We start from the raw sequence: 15128 nt of genomic DNA, 5'->3' as shown, positions 1-15128 counted from the left end.
GCCTGGAAGAAGAGCTGTGAAGACGACCTTCCGGTAAGTCTACAGACAAACCTCGGAGTTACAGATATGGAGGAACAGTTGTAATATTCTTATTATTGAAGCAAAACTTTGCGTTGTATATGCAACTTTTCTTCAGTGCAAACACTTCACTAGATGTGGTTTTCTTCTTCTTCGTTTTCTGTACCTTTGTCAACCAACAAGTATTTTGTCTCTGGTGCCAAAACTTCTTAAACGAATTGAAGGAGCACCTCTGGAGAGACTATGACATCTTTGACAGCTGGCTCGCCTGTATGGGAAAATCTGTCACACATCTCCTACTCACGCATACGACAATACAGTATCCGGATTTATTCAAGGAAAGATTGTTATAGATTGACAATACAGCTCAGCACATGCTGATCGGCATTATATTGCAGAATATTTCAAAGTATTAATTAGCTTCTGCATGCTTCGGCCTCGTTTCCCTATCTGTTCTCTATATCTAGCTATGGCTTTAATCGGAAACTACTTTGCTTTCTGCTGATTATGTCACTTCTGGGCAGACAATAACTACCTAGTAGTCGATGTGGAGACAGATATTGAAGAATGCCATTTACAGCACAAAGGTATGTTTGCTAGCATTTATTACAATTTATTACAACAGACGATGTATTTCCCGAAAACACGAAGCAATTAGCATTATATACACGATGTGGTCAGCATTATCCACAGGATTCGCAGTCCTTACCAGTACAGTTCCATGGCACATATGACGTATCTGTGATATTACGTACATCTGCAGTAGCTAGAAGTCATATATATATCCTCCACATCTTGACCAATAAACGATAGGACCAATTTCACGCCATTCTATGTCATCCCAACCTTTATTCATTTCTCCTTCTCTCTAATAAGCGAATGCATCGCTGGTTGACCTTGCCAAGTCTAGAGGAAGTCCCACGACTGCAACATGGCCCCTCCCAGCGTAATGGACTCTGTAATTAAAATGCTTCGAGTTCACCGGACGTAATCATTGACTTAGAGTCAACTGCTTTGTTTTCTACATAGCTCTAAAATAAGAAGATATACTGTAGGTAAAGAGATAAATCGTTACCATTCTTCTGTGGTGTAAATTGTGAGCTGCAAATGCACTTAACTCATAGCTATGCCATTATTGTAAAGAGGCTGAGCTTGCAAAATTGAGAACCCGAGCTGGGAAGCTTTCTGGCTTTTTTTTTCACGGATAACCCTCGATGGCAAGAGATGCGGTGACGAATGCTGGTGGTCAACGTGCTGCCTGTCTAGAAAAGGCCTGTCTGATTTTGTAATGACTTGACTGTGTGGATCTGAGATGATGTTTAGTTGTCGTCAATGATTAGAGACAGGAGGCCGTGGATTCCCAGCAGCTCGTCATGTCTGTACTCTGCCACTTGCGCGTTTCCAAGTAAGTAAATACAGTCTTTGTGATATATTGTGGAAAAGTACTTAAGTTTTGAACAATAGTCAAGCAGACTTCTTTCTTAGTCATCACGGGAAAGTAGGACGCTTGCTCAATGAAATGAGAAAACTCAGAGGTTAGAGCCTGGTAGCTATTGCTATTTATAGGCGATGAATCATTACTTGATCTTATTTGATCATTGATGCAAAAGTCCTAACTTTCTTGAGCAACACCTTACTGGGTTTGTTTACAAGAGGTTCCTTTTTTCTATCTAACAGGTGTACGTTCTCCTTTGATCTCTTCATTAGAATCCTGTCCAACATATTCGGCAGCACTGACAAGTATATCGATAGCGGACTTGGGTCGTTTGCGCGCACGACCAGCTTGGCTGTCGTGTCTTCTTGGTTGTAAAGTGAGATTTGCCATAGAATGTTGTACTCCAGAGGGTATGCCGGGGGAGGGCGTCGGACTCACGGTTGGATGATCGAGAGGCGCAAGATTGGGATACCGGTACACGTCCAAGGGGAACGCCATACTGTGTCGATTCTGGGCTGGCCGGCGAGGTGCAATCGGTCGTTTATCACCAGCGTGCAGCGACGACGAGGAGGAGCTAGTAGGGTTAGCAGCAACGTTCACTGGAGGTGCGGGTGGTGGCGGTTGTGAAGGGATCGGTCTTTGTAACGGCATAGGAGCAATCGGTTGCAAGGAGTGAGCAGTTGCTGTCGTGGATGTTGCTGCAGACGATGGATGGATCAGATCATGGGTGCCTTTGTCTTTAGAATGTGCAGCAGAAATACGGTTTATGGTCGTAGGCGGCGCCAGAGATCCCGAAATAGGTGTTTGATTCGGCGCTTGTGGAGGATGGATTGCGTTGGCAGCAGCGGCAGCAGCAGCAGCAGCAGCAGCGGCAGCTCTGGCCCTGCTCATCTTTGCTCTGCGATTCTGAAACCATACCTGGGAATAAAAAGTAAACATTAGAAATGTATGACTAATTATGCAATAAAGTCATGTAAAGGATTTACTTGTACTTCTCGTTTGGTCATGCCCAGTTCGTTTGCCAGATTTTCTCTGATTTCAGAGCTTGGGGTATCGATTTGTTCAAAGACCTGCATTAAACGTTGGAATTGTTCCTGTGTAACCCTCTTGCGTTTAGCTTTCGCCATTGTTCCAGGGATGCTTGCTGACGATTCATTTTTCGGTACGCTGTTATCGATGCGAGCAGCACTGTTTGGGCCAGCTACACTGCTGTTGGACATGGTATGCGATGGACTGCTCGTTTTGCGATCGACAGACAAATGATCGACGTTCTCATTATCATCCGAAAAGAACTGCTGCGAATAATGGCGTTCGATGGCTGGTGTCGGAAGCGGTTCCACGGATTCCTCATTGAGCAATGCCGATATTGCCATTGAACCTCGTCGAGTAGAATCGCCGGTTACCATTTTCCCTTGCACTGACGAATGCATAACAGTGAAAACTGGAAGGAAAAAGGAATAGAGGAGAACCCTTGTACATTGAGCATATTCATCACAAAAACTTTTTTCGCTTTTTCTCAGCCGCGTTGCCTTGCCCTTACGCGCCCAGTTTCAGTGCTGGCATTTTATTGTTTTCATCCTTATTGTCATCGATTACCACACGATATTGCTCTTTCTTCTCGATACTCGAATGTCAGAGCTTGTTCTCGCTTATGATCCTTCAAGTATCGTTTCCGTCTCTTACAAGATGGCGGCTTGTCATTTTTGGTCGGGCCATCCAACCCCTCAAAACCTCAAACAATTCAGAATCCAATGGGTTTCGAATTCATCTCTCGCACCTGTAAACTTTCTGTGTGGAAGAAATGTTTCACTGCAGCATACTTGGAACGGATCAAAAATCTTCTGCGCGCAGAGGCACACGGGCTACGGTCCACAACCAAACAAAACTGTCCCGTGACGCGCTGCCTTTTGTCACTTACCTTCGTCTTGTTCTTTTCCTTTTCCTTTTTCCTTCTTTTGTTTGGCCTTCATTCTTTCCTACTCTTTTCATGCCACTGCTGTATGCTGGTAACACTTACACCGACGACGTTGAGCGCCAAGATTTGGTTGAAGAATACGAACCACCCTCGTGTACATTCACTTATCAACGACGGCGACGCACACTGTTCATACTCTTGGTGATCACCTGCGTAACCTGCGTCTACCTAAGCTACTACATATCAGCAAAGGGAGAAATGCCTTGCTCGAATTATATATTTTGGATACCCTACTGTGACCGAGAAGAGTACCTTGTTCTCTCCTCAAACGTTTCAACACGTGAGCAGGTCACTACACAGTAACAAACATACAATCAACTATGCTGAATACCGCGCATGTCAACAATATATCATACCCAGATATACATATACCGTATGAAAAAAAAGTAAAAAGCAAAATGGTTGCATTCTGTAGAGTAGTCTTTGTTATTTTCTCTTTGCATAAAGGCGACGGGAGTGTGCGGAGAATTGGTCCAGAAAGAAAATCATTCCGCGTTCTAGGTTTCTACACGATCACTTTCCGAATGTTGGGCCGAAATGCTCTTTCTGACAAGAGCAATCGAACAAGACACCGTACTCCAAAAGTCGATCTAAAGTCTTTGCCTGCTCATGGACACGGTGGTGGCGGTGAAAAGCTTAACGTCATGGAGAATCTACTATCGCGGAATCTGGTGGTTCGAAACGGCACAAAAAACTCTAATATGCGAGAGGTAGTCATCGTGCGTATACCCGCTGGAATGCCTTGAACTAAGCTTGCATATAAAGTCTACGAAACGAACGCAATCAATGCAACATATTCCTAGCAGCAGCTATAGTTATGGTTACAGTAAAAAGCGGGCAAGAATAATATCTACGACTGGACAGCTCTCCTGTCATCCGGTACAATCTCAAGATAACCGTGATTCAATATCAAAAAGCTCTCCAGCATCTAGCGACATATTATTAGATCATATAGTCATAAGTAATGATAACGAGAACGATGATGAAGAAGAAGAAAGACGAACGAAGATATCCGATTTTAGCGTTGAATGTTTACATCGCATCTTTGCATTCTGTGCCAACCCACGCGATCTATGCACGATATCGACAGTGTGTCGAAAATGGCATGAAATTATTAGTGATCAGTGGATGGTAAGTTAATAATATTTGGGAAACTTTCTGATTGTAGAATTTCAATTCAAATGCATTGTTCCTAGTGGCGAAACCTCGATGTGGAATGGTCGAAGTTCACTGTATATATGTATAAACTCTACCTCCGTAAATCTACCGCCAAATCATTATCACACACACGATCGCTGAGACTACACGGCAATCCGACCGTCTTGAGGAAATATCGGCTCCATGCGCCAAACATATACCCGTTTAAAAGCCTGCAATCATTGCAATTACAAGACATGTTTCTCGACGATATGGTGGAAATCGCAATGTGGATGACCAATCTGGAAAAGTTACGCTGTGATAATGTCATTACTCGGCAAGACAACAACGAAATCATGCTCACAGTATTTTCACGGCTTCAAAAATTACGAATACTTTCCATCACATTTCAGCAACCTTGCAGTCATGCCGGCAATGCATTTAGCATAACTGGACGATCCCGGAAAGCATTGCCATCGAGTCTCGAGGAACTCTCAATCACCAGCCTTTACGATTCTGAAGAATATCTAATGTCCAAAACAGAGATCCATTTAGCATACGACAACCCTGAACTCATGATGCGATGGAACTTAATGGAGGAGTCATTACTGGCAAAGTACCGACCGTTTAGTCATTTGTCACACTTGCGCTCTCTTTCTCTCGGCCGGTGCAGTGGATTCACTGCACGAGTATGGCGAGAATGCCTGCTACCCTGTACAAAAAACTTGGAGTGTCTTTCCCTGACAGGATGGCGGAGCGGCCGCGAATCGCCTGTAGCGTGGCAACAGCGGCATGCGCAGGCAACAGTCTACAATATTGATATTCGTGAAGTGCCTGAACAAGTGGAGGAAGCGATAGCCGAGTTGATTGGTAACATGCAACGGATACGATCGCTCGAATTGAACGACTTTTATTGCGGCCAGGGCATCGTGCAGGGTATTCAGAGTCTGCCAAGTTTACAACCTAGCATCGTCGGTGCCTCAGTCTTGAACGCGCACGGTCCACTGGAGTGTGTGGCGGATCTGTTACACGTACATGTCTCCTTTTGTAAAATCATCTTTAGCCAGGCGAATAAAATAGTCGAGCGGTAACGATGTTCTTTTTTTTTTGTTGTTTGAGTCCAAATTGCCCTTCGTCTTTAGCCGCACATGTCGGTGGGGCAGTTGCTGTTGCTACTGGTTTAGACTGAAAAGATGAAAATATCCTTGGATTTATTGCATGATGTTTATTCAGACGATGAAACCAATAATAGCTACATCGTCTCTGGTGTGATAAATCCGCGTCGTTTAAAGAGGGGAATGTCCTATGTTCAAATCAGGAAAGCCTTTCTTTCTCACCTTTCTTTGGAGACAATTTCTTTCTATCTTACATATTTGTCAATGGTTGACTTGTGTGGTAGGGTACCTGTAAAGTGTTGTCCTACTGATGAGACAGAGATAAATTAGCAACAACTGGCCTAAAACCCTTTTGGTTCCACATGATCTCTATGGTAAAAGATCGCTTTTAGCATGTTAGCAGGTGTGTTAAAGAGGAGCCTTTGCCTTATTTAGCTCATCTTTCTTAAACTGAAATAGCCGGAGTGCTATTACCTCTTATTTTACACCGATTGCAAATTCTCAGTTGTAATTCAACAGTATCTACTAACGTATCTAGTCCCATCAAAACTAGTTACACCGTTGCTAGGCGGATTACTGTTTCAGAGTTCTTCAATGAGGGAATATATAGATGCGTATGCGGTAGTGTGCGTGTGGGAAACCTACATAGCAAACTCACAGTTTTGTGTTCCGAGAGACTACAGAAGGCATAAGGTTAACTTTATTAACTCTTTAAACTATGCAGCATGTGAAAAGAAAATACAAATCGTACACTACCTCTCCGTAGAAGCTTCCTGCCACAGTTTGGCATTGCATTCCTGGGTATCTAGAGCAGCGAGAATCTATAAATATTCATCAATACCATAATGCAAAAGCTGACCAGCTTACGATGATGTAAGATTGGCTAACTGGAGTAACATGTATGCAGCAATGTAGTTTGGGATGACCGACTTATATAGCATGGGTGTCGTCGTATTCTATACCTATTGTACCATAGTTTTGGTGGGTAGACCTTCCTAATCGAATACTTAAAGTACATGACGATACCTTTCTATCTCTGAGATCAAACGAACCTTAGGCGTAGTATTACGATTTGTACACGAGAATACGAGTGAATAGTTCCTTTTTGCGAGTTTGCTATCTGTCGAGCGTTTGATCTGCTGACGATGACGGGTGATCGGATCGAAGAGAATACATAGCGCGGCAGCAGCGCATGTGGTGCGTACAGAAACAATCGACGCAACCTAGTTCAGATGATCTGGTTGTTGTGAGCACAAGTCTAGATATCCTTTTGCACAGCGCCGTAGTTGCAGTCAAATCATGAGCATATCATCTTTAGCAGTAACCTCTCTTATTCCTTTTCCAAATTAAAGTTGGAAGAATTATGCAACTGTCGGATCATTTTATCAGAAGTCTAAGTGAGACGCTATACTATACTCACTAAACTAAATTTATCCAGGAGTTTAGCACCTCGCTGTGTAGTGACGGGAGAAACCGCATTTAGCTCGTGCGATTAGACACCCCCACCAACTGCGTATGTGCGTGTAATCAACCCATGGGACAGACTACAGTATCATATGAAAACGAGCATAAAAACGGCTATGCTTGGCTTTTAATATGTAGCAAATCAAACGTTCGTTTTCAAGAGGAAGGAAATATAATGTACGTGTAAAGACAGAAAGGGACACAAAAATACAGGAAAAACGAGGGACAAAAACATATATAAGAGTAGTGAAATGAAGACTGACAGACATGGGTCGTTAGTGACTATGCATAATATTACTATATAGTAATCTGTTTGCAAAAAAGAAGCGGGTATCGGTTAGACTTGGCAGCTGCTTTCCTTGGTATCATGAGTATTGTGAGTTGGAACGAATTTAAGGCATGCCGACAGGGTAAATAGGTTGCTTTTGGGATGTACTAGGTGAGGCGGAACCGATGTATTTAGCAGGTTTATCGTAAACATGGCACTGTGTTGCACATGGTAAGGATTACATGTTTGTCAGCATATTACGGGTGGAACAATAATTTTTCATTTGACCATTTTTTTTACCTTGTGAGCATGGCGGTACCAAAGCAGATTATTCTTTCTTCTGCCATTGCAAACCGGCACGAACTGGCCGCATTGATGGCATAGACCTTCGATAATATCATTTTCGCCGACGCGCTGCTCAAGTGGTTCGGCGAAATGCTGACCGGAAACGGAGGAAATACCATGAAAAAATTGCTTGTGGTACCTGCTTGTGCATGGGAGGAAGTGTAAATAGCGATGTCATTTTCTGGAAGGTTTTGGATGGTTAACCTTACCAATAAGCACTGTTTTTCAGTTGCAGCCATTTCCCTGGTACACAAGTGTCGCAGTAACCCTCCTTGAGATGCCCCGAGTATCTGACCCATTTCGGGCTATAATCGTCTTTTTGGTATCGTGGTTTCTGCGGTCGCGGCATCGCTTCTGGGTCATTTTGGATATGGTGCCAGTCAACGGGTGGCGCTTTGCTGTGCGTATAGTCGGATCCGGGCATGCCCGCAGGCTGTACAGGCTGGGAGTCTAACCAGCTCATGGACTTATTCCGTTTGCGGGCTTCGTACCTGTTGCCATAAATATCGGGATATGCCACAAGCGGCTCGCTCACACTAGACTTGACAACGAGGCTGTCAACAGTAGAACTGGTCGCAAAGGGCGAGACAGGACTGAAAGTGGATTGTTGAGGAGATTGTTGCTGTGCTTGCTGCGGAGGTGGTTGATGTTGTCGAGTATCTATTGACGCAGCTGATCCTCCGAATTGTTGCTCTTGCTGTGATGCTTGGTTACAAACATTGATTTGCTTTTGATGATTTGCAGAGAAAAGATTGGTCTCGTCGAAGACGGATGCAGAGTTTGTCATGGAAACTGTGGTCGTCACAAGCGGTGCAGAGTGGTAAGCGTTGCTGCTAGGTGAGTTAGATAGCCAGTAACTTTGAGTTTGTTGTTGTTGTTGCTCTGCATCTTTTCGTGTCAGCAGCCTTCGCCAAAGTAGAAATTTTTTTCTTTGTTTGTCTCACCTTGCTTCACATACACGGTGTTGGATTGCAGGGGATGCAACGGCAAACTGTTAACCATCGCTAACCGAGCGTTTTCCGCATACAACATATTCTGCTGACATACTGGGTATGTCTGATGGGGTAAAGAACGCGTAGGATCGAGAAATGCAGGAGGAGCATGTTGTGTCAACGCGTTGGAAGGTAGCGTGTGCATTGCACCTCCGTGGAAGTTTGTTACCGTATTGCCAGCAATGCTAGCTTGGGTGGCAGGAGTGCTTGATGCGGTTGCTGCAACGATGTCGGTTGTGCTAGTGCTTTGATTTATCCAGAATGGCACGTCCAACCAGGACATGTCTAGAGAAATATCGCCATTTTGAGTTGCGACTGTAGAGGAGGAGAGATTTTGTGCAAGAGTATGTGTACTAGTAACAGCCGGTATATTTGCCGCTATTATCGGCATACTTTCATTCGTCTGCTGCGAAGCTTGCATTGGGGCTGTTTGGAAATACATGTTGCTAAAGCATATACTGGAAAGTGAAAGGCAAGTTTGTCGGTAAGTGAGAGAAGAGGAAAAGTACGATCGTCGTTCAAGGTACCGGACCTTTTGTTTTTTATTTATTCTTTTTTGAAAAAAAAAGAGAGTTCATGGTGCGACCTGCCTGAACAGGGAAAGTAAAGACACTTTACGATGAAGTACTACACTTGAGTTGTCACCAAAAATGGGTCATGTGGAGAGAGCGTTGAGAGCCGAGGTGAAAAGGACCGAGTAGACGAATGGCCCCGTGTCTTGTGTAAAGTTTCGGTGATCGACCGTGTAAGGCAAGCACTGTCCTCTTTTCGACCAGTTCGCCGCATGGTTGGACGGGCAGGAAGCATGTATACCATGAATCTGAAGCATTTGTGGGAGTCAGACGTGCGGGAACCTGTTTTGGGGATCATCGTGAAACCGCCATATGACTACCTGCTAGTCAATAGGGGTAGCAGAGAAAAATTATTCGTTAAGGTTACCGAGGAACAATTTTCATTGGGACATTGGGGGAGTATCCCTGAGCGCTTCGGTCGCAACCGTTGCTGCCAAATAGGACCCTTACGGGCGACACAACGGCGTGGTGGTCGCGTGTCTCCCAGGTTCCTCGAATTGTGACCAACTCGATCCAACTTGAAACCTTGCAAGCGTAAAGAAGTGGAAGATTAGAGCGCTAGAACCAGGCAATTCTGAATGGTCCTTTCTCCAAACGTGCTTGATATTTCCGCGTCCAATGAACTTACCATTGGTACGGCGCCAGATGCGGTTAAATGGCCACAAGCTCGATCACTTTGAACAAATTTCAGTGATCTGGCCCTTATTGTCATGTTACACGACAGTGAGCACGGACACCCGGGCAGAAAAAAAAAAAGAGAGCGAGCGCCAGTTTGCCACAACGGGTCCAGCATGTGTCTCCCACTTGGTCTCGTTAACATTTTTCACGAACCGCGTCTATAGAACTTGAGGTCCGGGTCATAGTTTTCACTGTTTACTTTAAGCTTGCTTTTACTTGTTCACGGGGCCGAAATGCAGAATCAAGGGTTGATGGAGAAAGTAAAAAGGATCCTTCTCGAAGATCTGTAGTCAGATCACTCCCGATCACTTTCTTTATTGCTAAACTAACCCCCTCGTATCATACATCTTCTTCAGCCTTAATACATGTTCTTCAAGCTCAGAGCTTGTACAGACGATAAATTGTGTGACACACGCACAAACCATAAATACGATTAGGCAACCCTGTTCAGCCAGTCGGCAAAATACTTTTTCATCCGTGTCGCCTCGTGCTGCAAAGACTCGACAGAATAAAACGCTACTATCATTATATTACTAAAGTGTCATAAGTATCGCTAATAACAGGATACCTGTCCTTTTCTTGGCGGTTTTGATGCAAAATAATGAAAAAAGAATATACAAAAAAGCACGGAAAATGCAGTGTGGTAGGTAGTAGTAATAGTACAGATGGTGAGTATCGTTTTTAAGAGTAGAAAGGAGGCGGATGTAATAATGGTAATAGCGGATGAAAGTATGAGGATCTACTTGAGAAACCGTGTGTCGAGTCCGTAAGCAAAATCCAAAACTAGTACTTTGTGGTCTAACCCGGTACTACAGACATTGCGTTTCAGTTCGCCTTGTTACTAAAAACAACAAAGGTCTTTGTTTGTTACACTTTACCTGACTATACGGGTTTTGTCAAAAGCAACGTCGAACACCCAACTTGAGTGGCCATTTTGAAAATTTAGGATACATTCTCCAGTCCTAAGAGCAAAATCATTTGTTAGCAAACCTAAAACTGTGTAGATGACCTTCCTTGCGGGTCTAGTCTCACCTGGAGTTCCATACGCGGACAGTTCGGTCGTAGCCGCAACTTACAATTTTGTCACCATCGATCTGCAGTGACCGTACAAGACCTTCATGACCTAGTGGGGTGGTTAATGCTAATGTTCGTCCTGCTTGCATAATCTACGTGACGATCTTGTTTTCTCTCACCTTCTAATGTTCTAATGCAGGCTCCAGACTGTTGACACTCATTGTTAGCATGCGTGATAGAGTGCATAAGCAAACATTGCACTGACCTCTGCATCCCATATTTTGATCGTCTGGTCATTTGAACCGCTGACGATTCGCCGGCCATCGAACTTTACACATGCTATTCCGTGTATGTGACCCACGAATTTCCGTATACAGGCCCCGCTCGTAATGTCCCAAAGTTTAAGTGTAGTGTCGCTGGATGCAGAGACAAGGTAGTTGCCATGAAGTTGCACGGCATTAACAGGTCCCCGGTGCCCCATAAGAACGCGGAGAGGTGTCCCAGAGACCAAATCCCATACACGGATAGTGCCATCTTTGGAGCTGCTGACAATGTACTTGTCGTCAAAACATACATCCGAAATTCCAGCTGTGTGGCCCTAGATCACGGGTAACAGAAAGGAAGACGGAAAAAGATTAAAACATTGATATGAAATATTCTACTTTGAATTGTTTGCTTCATTGTACCTTGAGCCGGCGTATTTTTTTGCCTGTGTGCATGTTCCACACAACGATGGTTGTGTCTGAAGATCCAGATACCATAATGTCTTGATCATACTGAAGAGAGACGATGCTGCCTCGATGACCCTGGAGTGTAGCAAGGCACTGAAACGTATTTGGATCCCATACTTTAATGGTACGATCGCGGCTTCCGGTAATTATTTTGTCGTCGTCAAACTGTACACAGTAAACACCATCGCGGTGACCCATCAAGGAATGCGAAGATACTTGGCCGACAGTCCAACGCTTTTCGAGCTGATGTTTCTGTCGGAAAACATAGTACCAGTCGATCTGGCTGCTAGGTAAATTGGCTGGCAGGTTGACTGACCAATTAAGCTCCAACATTCGCTGGTGCCACAATTCACTGCTGTTGCGGTAAAGCAAATACCAATGTTTAGACACCGTAGATACACTGGTGAGTGTCGGCAGATCCAATAGCGAGAGGATGTACGTGATAATTTCGTAGGGTAACAATTGCAGAAAATCTTTTTTTTTTTTTTTTTACTAGCAACTGAATCGTCAGCTTTTTACTCCTGAAATTATAAATGCCTTGTTTGCCTTACCCAATCGTTTGCCTTGCTGACAACCTCTCCGCACTGGCGCAACGTCAAACCGTAACTGCTGTGCTAGACTGGCAGCACTGGTGAAAGGAGCGACGCTGTAGCTGTCACCAAAAGGCGACTGGTGTGTTTGAGATGCCAACTCGTCTGGCTGATCAAGGTCCATGGGCACAATCTCTTGGGATTGCGGTTTCGTAAAGGTGTAGGAAGGGTATGTATTCTGGTAATATGACATGTCGTATGAGTTCTTTTCTGAAGACGAGAGCAAAGGGAAAAGAGAGATGGATGCGTGTGACCCGGCAGGGTATTTGTTTGATGAAAGGACTGATCAAAAAGAAAGAGGAAAGCATTGTTTTGGGCAAGAAAACATAACAGAATCGACAATTTGGGAAGGCCATATACAGCTTTGCTTTTGTAGGTATTTATAAGGCAAGTGTCATAGAAACCAGACTGGGAATGAAAACTTTGTTTCTGCTGCTGCTGCTATCTCTTGCGCCCCCCGCAGCGTTGCCGTATGCGATGGGCGTAAACATACAATTTATGCTTAAAATATACCATCAAACGGTTTGGAAAGAGGGAAATCGGTGCTGTTTTGATTACGCCGAATTTCGATAGACATGTTCAGATGAAAACAAGCTCTGACTTTTCAAGTAAGTGCAAACCACACAGTTTAGCTCCTCATGCATCAAGACATTCTTGCATATCACTGCAGCCACTGCTGTGGTTATGCCCCTTCGAATTAGCAAGTTATCGATGTCTGTGACTACATATTCTTTTACTCGTGCGAGTGCACCAAATTGCAGTTTTTATTGCTTTGCTATAAATAGTCTGCAGTGTCGATGAATAATACACATAGTTTTGATAAGCTTAGGCGATCTTCTTCAGAATCCATAGTTTGCATAAGTATCACGAAGATGTGCGACGATGGTTTTGACGGTGAAGCGGTATTGCGGAGTCTCTACAGGAACAGTGATGAAACCATGAACTGTCCAGCAATTAGCAATCTATTGTTCCTTGAATGCAATATATCGCAGTCAGCTACTTACTAGCTCCGAGAACTCGAACGGCGGCAACATCAACGCCTGCTTCGGCGAGCTGCCGGGCGTAGTGTTCACCTTCATCTCGGAGGACATCCGATTCGGCAGTGAACAAAAGAGCTGGAGGCAAACCTTCAAGATCTTGCTTGGTTGCAAGCTCCAACACGGCCAGTTTGTTGTAGTTGAGCTCGCTGAGCGGAGCTGGCAAGTACGCCTTGGAGAAGAACTTCATATCTTCACCGGATAAAAGGTAGTCACCGTTGCCAAATAGTTTGTATGACTCGTACTTATCATGTGAAGCTGCAGTTGCAGGGTACAGCAAAATTTGTGTTTTAATGGCTGTAGGAAGACCTTTTCCTTTGCATATACTTTACATGTGTTCTTAGGTAAATACGCGAAATATATGAACTTTGTTGATCTGCCCACTTACTGGACAATGCACCTGTCAGTGTACCACCAGCAGAATGTCCGAGAACTGCCAAGGCTTGCACGTTGGTCTTGAGATATTCTGCATTGTCGAGTACCCACAAAAGAGCAGCGTAAACTTCTTCGATTGCTGTGGGGAATTTGTGAGCTATAGAATTTAGTCTTAGTAATCAGACATCCAGTCGCTCTGCGTATCAGATGAAGACATCTTACATCGCGGATAATTTTCTTGTGCGTATGCTTGGACCCAAGGACAAATCCACCCCCGTGCCTGAAATCATGTACTGTATCAGGGCCAATTTATGCAAAGGCTCACAGCAGTGCAACTTACAAGAAGAGAAGGACGGGCAATATCTTATCTTCTGTTCCAAGAGGACGGAAAATGTTCAATTTCACTGTCTTTCCGTTGCTTTCGATGACTTTATCCTCTTCAATAACTTCAGGCAGGTTGGTGTTTGGTGGAAGCGGGCGTGTATCGCTTAACTCTCGAAGGACTTTGATTTCTGCGGAATGAAACGGAGGCGGATCTCTCATTGCCTCGCAGGCAGCAGCATATACAGGATGGATAGGAGGGTTTCCGATAGTCATTGTTTAAGGATTAGTAGAAGGTAAATTAGAGTTGCCCTGAAGCAATTTATATCCTACTTAGGTAACACCAAGCGCATAAGCGTCTTTCTCATCACCTCGCAAAATCTTTCGGCCCGATGCGGAGTCATCAGGAAACTTTCACAGTCTGTATAGCCATCCTTCGCGACATCTGCAGACAATAAGCAAACCTGCCTTTCTTCTTACAGCTGAGCTAGATTTACGGTTTTGCAATTATATTAGGCTGCTTCCCTTAAATGCCAATATAAGTTCTGGTAAGAGCTACACTTCACTTGACAAATAGATATGCTTCCTTTCAATGTGCTATCGTTGCTGATATGAGTGCCGATGTCGATATCGATGTTACTATATTGGTATTGGTATTTGCGAGTGAACTCTTTTTCTAGACCAGCCTCGATATTTTCATCAACGTTGTAGCTGCCTTGTGAGCTTAAAATGAAGAAGATACTACCATATATAATTCTAACCACTTATCACGCAGCAGCATTTCTGCGCTCTGGCTTCTGCTGACGGATCCAAGTACAAACTGCTTCTTCGATATCCTCATTCGGCAATGCAGAAATACGCTTCGCGTGGATACCTTGCCGATGTATTGAAATGAGCCCGAAGTCTAGGAATTCGCTCGTCCATTGCCGGATAGCCTTGGCTCAACACTCTTGGAGCGTGAAATCCAAATATCGTTATTCTAAAAGGCTTTACACAATGTTTCAGAATCAAAATGCTGATAAAATACTTTTTGGGAAGTTATCATATCTGCGCTGGAATGT

General features: G+C 44.1%; 5 protein-coding genes across 5 annotated transcripts; 1 reads left to right on the top strand and 4 right to left on the bottom strand.

Annotated features, from left to right (window-relative positions):
- Positions 1 to 1684: 1684 nt before the first annotated feature.
- Positions 1685 to 2883, bottom strand: VTP01DRAFT_7391 (uncharacterized protein; the record flags this gene model as incomplete). The annotated part of the gene is made up of 2 exons (XM_069386398.1): positions 1685 to 2371; positions 2440 to 2883. The coding sequence occupies 2 exons, from the start codon at positions 2881 to 2883 to the stop codon at positions 1685 to 1687; spliced, it is 1131 nt and encodes a 376-aa protein (XP_069241857.1).
- A 1069-nt stretch (positions 2884 to 3952) lies between these two features.
- Positions 3953 to 5656, top strand: VTP01DRAFT_7390 (uncharacterized protein; the record flags this gene model as incomplete). Its single annotated transcript, XM_069386397.1, has 3 exons — positions 3953 to 4138; positions 4194 to 4559; positions 4625 to 5656. 3 exons carry the CDS (start codon positions 3953 to 3955, stop codon positions 5654 to 5656), a joined length of 1584 nt encoding a protein of 527 aa, XP_069241856.1.
- Positions 5657 to 7536: 1880 nt separating this feature from the next.
- Positions 7537 to 9191, bottom strand: VTP01DRAFT_7389 (uncharacterized protein; the record flags this gene model as incomplete). Its single annotated transcript, XM_069386395.1, has 4 exons — positions 7537 to 7629; positions 7713 to 7896; positions 7967 to 8639; positions 8702 to 9191. 4 exons carry the CDS (start codon positions 9189 to 9191, stop codon positions 7537 to 7539), a joined length of 1440 nt encoding a protein of 479 aa, XP_069241855.1.
- Positions 9192 to 10738: 1547 nt separating this feature from the next.
- VTP01DRAFT_7388 (uncharacterized protein) lies at positions 10739 to 12527 on the bottom strand (the record flags this gene model as incomplete). The annotated part of the gene is made up of 7 exons (XM_069386394.1): positions 10739 to 10808; positions 10878 to 10961; positions 11032 to 11122; positions 11193 to 11220; positions 11279 to 11611; positions 11700 to 12217; positions 12296 to 12527. 7 exons carry the CDS (start codon positions 12525 to 12527, stop codon positions 10739 to 10741), a joined length of 1356 nt encoding a protein of 451 aa, XP_069241854.1.
- A 646-nt stretch (positions 12528 to 13173) lies between these two features.
- On the bottom strand, positions 13174 to 14343 carry VTP01DRAFT_7387 (uncharacterized protein; the record flags this gene model as incomplete). The annotated part of the gene is made up of 5 exons (XM_069386393.1): positions 13174 to 13277; positions 13339 to 13686; positions 13760 to 13885; positions 13932 to 14026; positions 14087 to 14343. 5 exons carry the CDS (start codon positions 14341 to 14343, stop codon positions 13174 to 13176), a joined length of 930 nt encoding a protein of 309 aa, XP_069241853.1.
- Positions 14344 to 15128: the final 785 nt, after the last annotated feature.

Source organism: Rhizomucor pusillus (genome assembly GCF_041956525.1).
Source record: "Rhizomucor pusillus strain CBS 183.67 unplaced genomic scaffold VTP01scaffold_4, whole genome shotgun sequence".
In the NCBI taxonomy this organism is placed as follows: Eukaryota; Fungi; Mucoromycota; class Mucoromycetes; order Mucorales; family Lichtheimiaceae; genus Rhizomucor; species Rhizomucor pusillus.
The sequence above is the reverse complement of the archived record's forward strand: the minus strand, read 5'-3'. Positions and strand labels throughout refer to the sequence as shown.